The sequence below is a fragment of the Anoplophora glabripennis genome, unplaced genomic scaffold (genome assembly GCF_000390285.2).
Source record: "Anoplophora glabripennis isolate ALB-LARVAE unplaced genomic scaffold, Agla_2.0 scaffold4, whole genome shotgun sequence".
Lineage (NCBI taxonomy): Eukaryota > Metazoa > Arthropoda > Insecta > Coleoptera > Cerambycidae > Anoplophora > Anoplophora glabripennis.
Window position 1 is genome coordinate 3,515,367 of NW_019416568.1, and position 9,734 is coordinate 3,525,100.

Below are 9,734 nucleotides of genomic sequence, written 5' to 3' on the forward strand. Positions count from 1 at the left end.
TTTTAGTATATATTTCTTTGGTATTTTTGGGTTTTCTTTCTTGGTAAGTAAACCGTTGATGATTGGTTACTTTATTTAAATATTCTTGAACATCTATATCATTGTCCACTTCTGGCAATTCATAGTTGCGATGTTCTTTACTATATGATATAGGCTGAAAATGTTTAATAATACGAACATGTTTTTCTTTAGCTAGTTTAGAGACAGAAGTCTTTTTCGGCGCATCCTTTTGAGGCATTTTGGATTTGTTTATGTGTGTAAACAAAAATTTAGGTTAGGATATGGCATCTCACCGAAATTTCTTTCTGCCTACTGCATTCACAAAATAATGAAGAAAACACAACATATTTTAAGCACTACACGTTGAAACTACTTAATATTGATTACAATTCTTACAAACAAGTTTTTAATTAACTTAAATATACAAAACCGCGCGTAAGTAACTGAAATTTTGAGTTGGTAAATACGGTTAGATAGCTGACACTGACAGCTGTTCTGATTTTTAATTAATACATGTCGCGACATCTAGTGGTAATCTGTATAATTTGTGGAGACATGCTAAAGATTGCTTTTCAGCTAAAAGTTACAACCTTTAGAAATTGATAGAAAGTACTATAGTTTTTATCCAAGGTCTAGTAGGAATATACTAATAGATTTTTAGTATTATATATAATGTGCACCAAAGCCTAAAATTTCAATAGACCGTGATTAAATTAGAATTCTATAATATCGATATTTAAAGCAGGGTGAGCTCCCTGTTTTTTTTTTTAAGTTTGATAAGAAATAATGGTAATCTGTAATCTGTGTAATCTATGGTCTACGCTGAATGTTTGAGTGACATAACCTAAAAAAAGTTATTGATCACGTTAAAAGTTAACTAAAAATCCCTTAAAACTGCCGAAATGAGTGTGCCTCTACCTCCTGGAACTGGAATAGAAAATATTGATGGAGAACAAATAAAAACTGTAAGTACTGACATATTTATACATTTACAAACCTTACCTAATTATTTCTTTTAGTTCAAAGACTTTTTAATATCATATAATAAATTAACGGAGCTTTGTTTTAACGATTGCATATCAGATTTTACCTCAAGGAATATAAAAGGAAAAGAGGTGAGTATTTAAATCCATATTAAACATGTAGTATAATAAATCATTGTAGGACAAGTGCGCTTTAAATTGTTTAGAGAAATTCCTTAAAGTAAACCAAAGAATCTCCCAGCGTTTTCAAGAATTTCAGGTATTAGCCAATGAAAGTGCTATAGCAGCCGCTCAAAAAATGGAGAAAGGAGCAAGTTGAGTGGTGAATTTTTAGATAAAAAATTAGTTTATTTGCATTTGTTAAAATGTAGTTTGTTATTTATATTATAAAAATATATTAAATAATATCCATTTTTTTTTTGTTTTGAGATTCCTAAAAGTGTGTAAAAGTAGTCTTCAACAGCAGGTTTTTCTTTTGACGTCACTATTTTCTGATGTGTTCGTTAAACTTACAATATCATCCATTATTAGGGGGAACTGTAAATTATGATGGTTCTGTATGGCAGCATTTGTTAAGCGAATCATAGCTTCTTCTGAAAATATATCATTAATTGAAAAAACTAAAGACAGTGAAACCAATACAAAAATAATCCAACTTCTTTACATACTTATTACGGCAAGTAGTAAAATTCAAACCTATTATGCTATAGAACAGAGTTTATATTACAAACCTATGTTAAGATTATTTTTTGCTGATGTGATAAACCAAGCCAAAATATTATTTGCCTTGCAGAAATCTTCTATTTGTGGTGGCAGTGTAGTAATAGTTATATCTCCTTTGTTAGCTAAAATAACTACGGGAATTGGTAATCCTCCAGGCAAGTGTACCTTTCTTCTTAGATCTAAAATCCACTTTTGAAACAAAAATGAAATTATATTTAATTGCTCCAAAATTAAGTAATAAAAAAATAAAAACACTATATACCTTTTCTGCCGATGAGTAAGTCTCTGGCCGTGTCAAATCAAACACTATTGCAGCTGCTACCCTGCAAAAATGTGTGAGTTAAACTGCATTATCAAATAATTTGTTGATGCTCACGCATGTCTATAAAAGACTCCAGTTAAACTGCCAAATCTCTCGTGTCCAGCTATATCCCATAAATGAAGGTTGACTCGAATGTCTTCATCCCACTCCAGTGTTTTTATAGCAAAATCAGCTCCAATTGTTATCTTATATGAAGTTGAAAATTGTCCTAAAGAATTAAGTAAATTATTATTTCAGTAGAAATCAAATACAGTGGCAAATATAAATAATATTTATATAAAAGTATGGTGTTACTTGTTCATCATATTAGCTGTAACAGAATCTTAATATTTAATGGGAAAGCATCCTATTAGTGACCATCATACATTCTATCAAAAATGTATTTACTAAACTTGATATTTTTTAAGAGGAACATCTGCATATTTCTGTTTAGGTAGGATCTCTCTCAAATATTAAAAAAATGGTTGATACAGTTGTGTAGAATACATTGGTTGATAAAGGCTATGATGAAAGTGTTATTTAAGGCAAATATTGTCTACAGGGGGTTTCATAATAGAGCTCTCACCCTGTTCTTAAGTTTCTAAATGTATGTTTAATTTGAATTGCTTATATTTTCCATTATTAAACCAAAATATTTTGTTTTCTTCAAAAAGTTAGATGAGAAAATTTTATTAAAATTGCACTAATAAATATTGGTGTATTGGTGTATCACAACATATTAAAAATGAAGGAGCGTTTTCTTCCAAATTTAAGAATATTTTTTCGAATCATCGTTTTTGAAATAACAAGATGTTAATTTCAATCTGCAGAATGTATATTTTATTTTGGCATAGTATTTTCCGTTTTGGTACAAAAATTCATTTGATTGATAAAAGTTACTAAGCAGTAACTAAACAATTAGTTTTTTAAACAAATACAAAACTTTGGTAAAGCAGAAAAGGTTTTATTAAATATTGTTAAATAATTATTAACTTTCGCTACGCGTGACTTTTAGGGCAAGTTCATTTCTCCTTAAGTATGTAAAATGGACCTATTCCTTAGCCACGCGGGATATTGATTAGTTAAAACTATTCAAAGAATGCGTCCGTATCGATTTTCCAGGAATGTGAACAATAATATTATATAACTTTCGGGTTATTGTTTGTACTATTAAACGCGCAGTTTGAGGATTAATATTTAGCACTTTTAGATAGGTAGCTGTAATGCCAGATTAGATCCATTTCAATATTGGATTTTAAGCTTTTTAGGTATCTGAGGAAATCCATAATAAATGTTACAGATGATAATTAACGATACACTATTTTAAACATTGTTGTCGTTATATAGCTTACCTTCTGTGTATCTTCCTATAATTGATGTTTTCCCTGGAACAACAAAATTGATAAAGTTGATAAGAAAATATCATATACAGATATTTAAAAAATGAAACTCGTTCTGATTTCAGAAAATTAAATAGATTTAATCTCAAATTTTGTGAAATTAAACAGAATCAAATACGAAACAACAAATTACTGATTTTCTTTAGGTTTCAGGCTGTAGAAATAAATAACAGGAAAATGTTAAGTAACTGGTGTTGCAACAAGGTGAAATAACTGATTTTAGGTGTAACATCTTTGTAATATTTTAATATGCAATTTTAAATAATAGTCTAACAGTAAATTCACATATAAAAAAAATACGCAGATTTTGCAGGTTAAGTTCTTTTTCGTTTTTTTTATACGTATTAGTAGGTATTCCCCTTTAAATGTTTAAAACTAGATAATTTAATGAATTTATTATTTCTGCCTCAAGTAAATACTGCATTTTTTGCGTAAAATAATTTTAAAATCAATCAACACTTTATCTGTTACGCGAATATAAGAAAATAGTATCTAGCTAAATAGATATTTCAAGGTAGTATGCAGGTATCATCATATTTCAAATTAAATGAATTAAAAAAAAGATTTTGACTTACCTACTCCAAAGTCTCCTATAATTACAAATTTGAAGTTAAGTTCCTTTTTATGCAAATTGTTAATTCTCAGACTGTCGTTTATATTCAAAATTTTCTCCCTGGTGATGCCATTACTTAAACTAGTCATATTAGTAATTACGGCAATATGAATCGTAGTTGAGAAAATTAGGTTTGTTTATTTTATATCGCAATTTACAGGTGGATGTAAGTCGCGTCACGCGCGTCACACTAAACTTTTATCTAGATGAATTGCCGCTCATATCTGATAAATGACGACAAACAGGTATTGTTTAATTTTTATCAGATTTGATTTAGCTTTCTGCCATCTGACGTAAGCATAGTGTACTTGGTGTGTTTGTAGGTACAGATACCTGTTGAGATCTAAAGCATTCAAGGACGATCGATAGACTGTGTTTACTGAGTGATTGTTTTTCGAGTGGTAGCATGTAGATCTCGACTATTGTAAGAGGTACAAGATCAATCAGACCGGAGCAGTTTATTAGAGATGTTTTAATAGATAAATTTGAAGAATACCTACCTAGTTTTTCTGCTTGTAAATACATGGAGGGGGCTTTATTAGATCACGAAATTTTTTTAAATTGGCGAACACCCCGTAACTTTTTTATTTATCGAATTCTCGACGTAGAAGGGTGCAGTTTGGTTTGCTGAAATCTGAGATTTCGGCTTTTAAATGGAACAGCCCGTTAGATCAACGTTCTCTACAATACCTTCTAATGCAAAGTATGGTCACCATTATATGAGGCCACTTATTACATAGTCTCAAAGCAGAACAGGGTATCCTCCTTCTCTGGGAATTTCAATTTCTGTGAATTATATTTATACCTCAATTGTACTTTATTTATTTATTTAATGCTCATCTCAGGCACCAAGTTGACCTTTTTTTTATCTAAAATCGTCTTCATGGGAGTGGATTTATTTTGTATTATTTGCCCGTTTCTAATGCAGGTTTGTACCTATCTATTATTCAACTAAGAGATTAAATTTAATTGCTTAATGGTTTTTCTACCTGCCTTGTATATACTAATTATATGAATTGAATGATCCATCAATAAATTTGCCCACCATTTGGAAAAACCATCCCTAGGTAGGTATAGGAAGTTATACGGGGTGTTCCGAAAGTCCGTTAGGAAACTCCGAGAGATGAATCTATGTATTAAAATAATAGCAGTATGCAATGACAATTTTTTTCGAATTCTCAATTGCTTACGAGCTTGTCAAAGTTCAATTTTCTTTTATATTTCTATTTAAATAACCTATTTAATTCAAGTTCCATTAGTCTCTCCTTTGGCACACCCACTAAGTAGATGAAGCTCTATTGAATCAGTCAGAGAAAAGTTTGAATATGCAACGCTAGAGAGCACTTTGCCTAGAACTCAAAATTTGTTTTGTTCATAACTTTTTTTCTTTTGCTAGACATCACAGAAATTTAAACATAATTGAAAAGAGAAACAATATCAGAAAAAAATATGTACTCTTTATTCAAGCCGATAAATGTAACCGTTTAGCGGGAAATCCCTATTAAAGTTTTATTAAACATCAAATTTTTAATCATTCTTGTTCTACTTAGTGGGTGTGCTAATGAGAGACTAATCGATCTTGAACTAAATAATGTTATTTAAATAGAAAAATTAAAAAAAATTAACTTTGACTTGCAAACAACTGATAATTCGAAAAAAATTTCATTACACACTGTTATTATTTTAATCCGTAGAATCACCTCCCGGGGTTTCCTGACGGATTTTCAGCCTGCATAACATTTTGCTGATAATAAACATAATTGGTTATTTGATATATTAATTTTTATGTATTAAAATATCCAAGATTAGGGATGTTTCAAATTATATTAATGAAACTAAAAGAAACAAAACAATTTTTCAAACATCAGCAGTGAGCTTAGGAGATGAAGGGCTTTTCAAACCTTTGATCAAGCCTTAGACTTTCCGGTTCAGCTTGGCACAACATGAAGATTTCCTTTGTGGCTTTAATATACTTTTCTTAGTCTTTACTTGGTTTAATTTTCCACATCGATGCAGTAACTTTTGAAATTAATTTTAGTGAACTTCTTTTGAAACTGTTATAAAAATAATACTTCTCCTTTATTATGTAGATAAAGTTGCTCCATTAATAAGTATTTCGTCACAATTACTTAGTATAAATGTATATGCATTTGTATTGGGTTTATTGGCATTTAAATGACTACATTGTTGTGTCCAGATCATCCCAAATATACAGGGTGTAAGAAATTTGACTGCCATTACTTCAGCCTGAGATAGAGTAATCATAAATAAACAAAAAAGTTATACATTATAGGGGCGTAAAATTAACAGTTTTCAAAATACAGCGAGTATTAATATTGGGGAGTTTCATCACGACGTGACAACAGCGCGTAACCTGCTGATGCACACCACGTGTGCACGCGGCGGACTTGTCCTGCGGAAAAAATGTAAACAACTATTATTGTGAAACATTTTGTAAATTTCAATACAATTGTTTCCAGTTTTCAAATAATTGAAATAAAATGTATCAATTTTGTAGTACGAATATAGTGTTGTGCTTAAATTTTAGCTCGAATTTTAGTAATTATGAATCTCTTACAACAGGATTATGTATTTGAAAAATATTTATAATTAAAGTACCCAAAGATTCACGTCGTCCAAATAATCATACGTATTAAAAATAATTTAGGTAGGTACTTACCAAAAAGCAAAATTCAGTAATTTTTAAACGTACAAGTACAAAACAAGCTACAACATATGCTCAAAATGCCCACCACAATTTTCGATGCACGCACGACTCCTTCCAATCCAATTTTCGCGCATCGCTGGAAAATACCTCAAGAAAAGGAAATAGTGGTATGCAGAAAACACTCCGACACGGTCCAATCCAGATACCAACTGAATTGCGTATTGGTGATTGCTGAACACCTTAGTACTTCGTGTTAATAAACCGCCGCGCCGTTGTCACATTGCTCGATATGAATTTTATCGAATTTTAAATTTATTACAACGCTAATTATTTTTAGAATTAAGCATAAAGACGTTCAAAAGAGTGATATTTTATGGTATTCTATGCACGCAGTTATGCCAATATTCTTCAATTAATGGAACTTTTGTACATGAAGTTGGAGACTTTAATAATTTTTTTTCTCGGAAATGGTTGTTTAGGACCCATGTCGTAAGTTATTTTTTAACTTTATGTTAATATATTCTATCATCTGTCAAATTTAAGGTAGTCAAACTTCTAACACTGTATTACTGAATGTGGGTGAGATAGGTATATCGTACAACGTGTGTCATACCTTGGCACTGTTACTCAATGCCTACCAGTCCTACCACTAATGGCAGAGAGCGACCTACTAATCCGTAGATATTATAGAAGAATAATTCGCGTGGTGCTAGATTAAATGAAGTTTTTAACTCTTGAAACTAAATCCCGTTCAGCGTTGAAAACACAAGGATACAAACAAAAAACAAATTGCAGCAAATTACTTTATTTCAACAAACACCTACGCAGTTTATTTACATAGGATTAGCAAAACAATTTGACAGTTTACTGTCAAAGACTGCGATATAAAAGTTCAGTCAACAAATATTTAAATATTAGAGAATTGTTTGGTTTGGTTTAAATTGTCATGAGTGGGCGCGTTTTGAACAAAATCAGATTTGTGTATCACAGTAGCAACTCGAAGCGTAGATACCTTACAGCATATACTACTTGAGGCAGCGTCCCAGTGGCCGAGAGTGTAGCGGAGGTTGTAGAGAAAGAGCGAGAGGTATACGAGGGTATTTGCTATCTCTTTCCAGCAGCATACGATTGGTTCTATCGTGAACAGCTGCTTCTGCCATTGACAGGGGGAGAGGACAGCAACCAATCGCGTGCTGCTAGGGAGAGATAGCATAATATACCCTCCTATACCCCTCTTTCTCTACAACCTCCGCTACACTCTCGGCCACTGGGACACTGCCTCTAGTAGTATATGCTCTAAGGTAGATACATATATACTAATGGTGGGTATCTAAAATGTTTTCCATTAAGTAAATGAAAAATGACATTCTACCAATTCAATTATACCTAGTACCAACCTCATAATGACTTTAAAAATACGTGGCAATAACAGGAAGACTTTGCTTTGCGTTCCAGATTCCAGGACAATTCACAATGGTTGAACACTTTATTTATGATACAAATTAAATGAAAATGTGTTGAAAATACCACTACTTACTATTTTAATAGTTTCTGGAACTATTTTCTGCCAGAACTGGAATCCAAATGACAAAAATTATTTACAAGTTGGTTAGAATTAAAAAAAATAATTTTCGAATAAGTATACCTTTTTATATTAATTTTCAAAAATTTTTCAAGCTGGTGCGTTTCTGTATGAGTAAAAGATATCCTATCTGTCCTCTATAGGTACATACAGAGAGTTCTATTTTCAATGTTTGTTTAAAATTAACTTAAATCATTTTGGTTTTAGAAGGGAACTAATCGCCATGTACAAATAGAATAGAATTTTAGCAATCGTTATATTAATCAGGTAAACTGCGACATCTTCAAATACATACTTAATTTATTTCCAGCAGAACGCCTTAAAACAAAGATAAATGTGATCCTTGGTAACCGCTAAGAAATAAATACAAGCAGGATAATTAGCTAAATCACGTCAAACAGAATTAATAAATAAATTGAGTTAACGACATCCGAGATTCTATCGGTTTTCTCTCGGGTAAAAGTCGTTTATTGCTTGACGAACTGTTCCACATACTCGGCGGTGTCTCTAAGGATTTTTTTCTCGGTTGCCCTCATTCTTACCGCCAGCCGTTTGTTGCCGGTCAGCTGGCTTTCCTTCAGCAACTCGATGTCTTCTTCCAGCGTCGTTCTGTAGATTCCCAGCAGCAGCTTCAGCCTGGCCAGCAGGAAGTTCCACGACTTCTTCTCCACCGAGGTGTCTAGGGCGCAGGCGGCGTACTGCAGATCGCCGCTTCTGTCGCTGTCCAGCCAGTGCTGGAGTTGCTCTGGAGGAATGAAAAGGTACGCATATAAACTAGTAAATATCTCTACCTGTTTTTTTTTAAGGAAATACTAGGTTTTACTGCATAACAAAGGTCAGAAATATTGAGCGTGAAATAAAATTGACTACAAGCCCATCGGAAATTTTCAAGGGGTCATTTGACCCAGCATGAACCTCGACTAATGCCGTACAAAAATAGCAATACCGGATGCCAGGATTTTCTTAAAATTTTGGCCCGGTTTTTGGTGATTTTTTTAACGGCATATTACTTAAAAATTATTTTACATCTTAAGTAATGTTTTAGCAACAATGCCGACCATTTTTCAATGATCGGAAACCATAAGGGTCAGAATATAGGGGTTTGCATCCGGGGTTTCTCACTCCTGCATCGACAAATATGTACGGCATTACTGAAAAATATTTCTATATAAAATACCCCCCATATGCTACTTACAAATAGAGGGTTGCACCCTGTATTCCTAACCCCTGTATCAGCAAGTATGTACGGCGTCGCTTAAAAATTTATCTATGTATCGATCCGAAACTTGCAGTATATATGCCGTACTGTAATAAATCACCAAAACCCGGGCCAAAATTTTCCTGACTTCCGGTATTGCTATTTTTGTATGGCATTAGGTCGAGGTTCATTTTTTTGTATAACCTATATACTTTAGAAATGCCATACAAAAATATTTTACCGAAAACCACCCCGCTTGATGGACA

General features: G+C 32.3%; 3 protein-coding genes across 3 annotated transcripts in view; 1 reads left to right on the forward strand and 2 right to left on the reverse strand.

Moving 5' to 3' along the window:
• Positions 1-751: 751 nt before the first annotated feature.
• On the forward strand, positions 752-1,388 carry LOC108917386 (mitochondrial import inner membrane translocase subunit Tim9). Its single transcript, XM_018723945.2, has 3 exons — positions 752-965; positions 1,020-1,115; positions 1,165-1,388. Exons 1-3 carry the CDS (start codon positions 903-905, stop codon positions 1,300-1,302), a joined length of 297 nt encoding a protein of 98 aa, XP_018579461.1. The 5' UTR covers positions 752-902; the 3' UTR covers positions 1,303-1,388.
• Positions 1,340-4,195, reverse strand: LOC108917385 (ras-related protein Rab-32B). Its single transcript, XM_018723944.1, has 6 exons — positions 3,983-4,195; positions 3,360-3,392; positions 2,083-2,236; positions 1,969-2,029; positions 1,715-1,895; positions 1,340-1,576 (listed from the first exon to the last, which is right to left on the reverse strand). The coding sequence occupies exons 1-6, from the start codon at positions 4,107-4,109 to the stop codon at positions 1,440-1,442; spliced, it is 693 nt and encodes a 230-aa protein (XP_018579460.1). The 5' UTR covers positions 4,110-4,195; the 3' UTR covers positions 1,340-1,439.
• A 3,288-nt stretch (positions 4,196-7,483) lies between these two features.
• Positions 7,484-9,734, reverse strand: part of LOC108917476 (histone-lysine N-methyltransferase setd3) — a 37,802-nt gene continuing 35,551 nt past the window's right edge. Inside the window, exon 5 of the mRNA XM_018724096.1 lies at positions 7,484-9,015. Coding sequence (XP_018579612.1) covers positions 8,738-9,015 — 278 coding nt within the window. The 3' untranslated portion in view covers positions 7,484-8,737. The remainder of the gene's footprint in view (positions 9,016-9,734) is intronic.

What these genes read in the sequence shown, in the direction of transcription:
- LOC108917386 (XM_018723945.2), top strand. Translation starts at nt 903, where the DNA reads ATGAGTGTGCCTCTACCTCCTGGAACTGGAATAGAAAATATTGATGGA. An exon ending in ATGGAGAACAAATAAAAACT is followed by an intron (nt 966 to 1,019) that starts GTAAGTACTGAC and finishes TATTTCTTTTAG; the next exon opens with TTCAAAGACTTTTTAATATC. An exon ending in GGAATATAAAAGGAAAAGAG is followed by an intron (nt 1,116 to 1,164) that starts GTGAGTATTTAA and finishes AAATCATTGTAG; the next exon opens with GACAAGTGCGCTTTAAATTG.
- LOC108917385 (XM_018723944.1), bottom strand. Translation starts at nt 4,109, where the DNA reads ATGACTAGTTTAAGTAATGGCATCACCAGGGAGAAAATTTTGAATATA. An exon ending in TATAGGAGACTTTGGAGTAG is followed by an intron (nt 3,393 to 3,982) that starts GTAAGTCAAAAT and finishes TTGTTGTTCCAG; the next exon opens with GGAAAACATCAATTATAGGA. An exon ending in GGAGTCTTTTATAGACATGC is followed by an intron (nt 2,030 to 2,082) that starts GTGAGCATCAAC and finishes ACATTTTTGCAG; the next exon opens with GGTAGCAGCTGCAATAGTGT.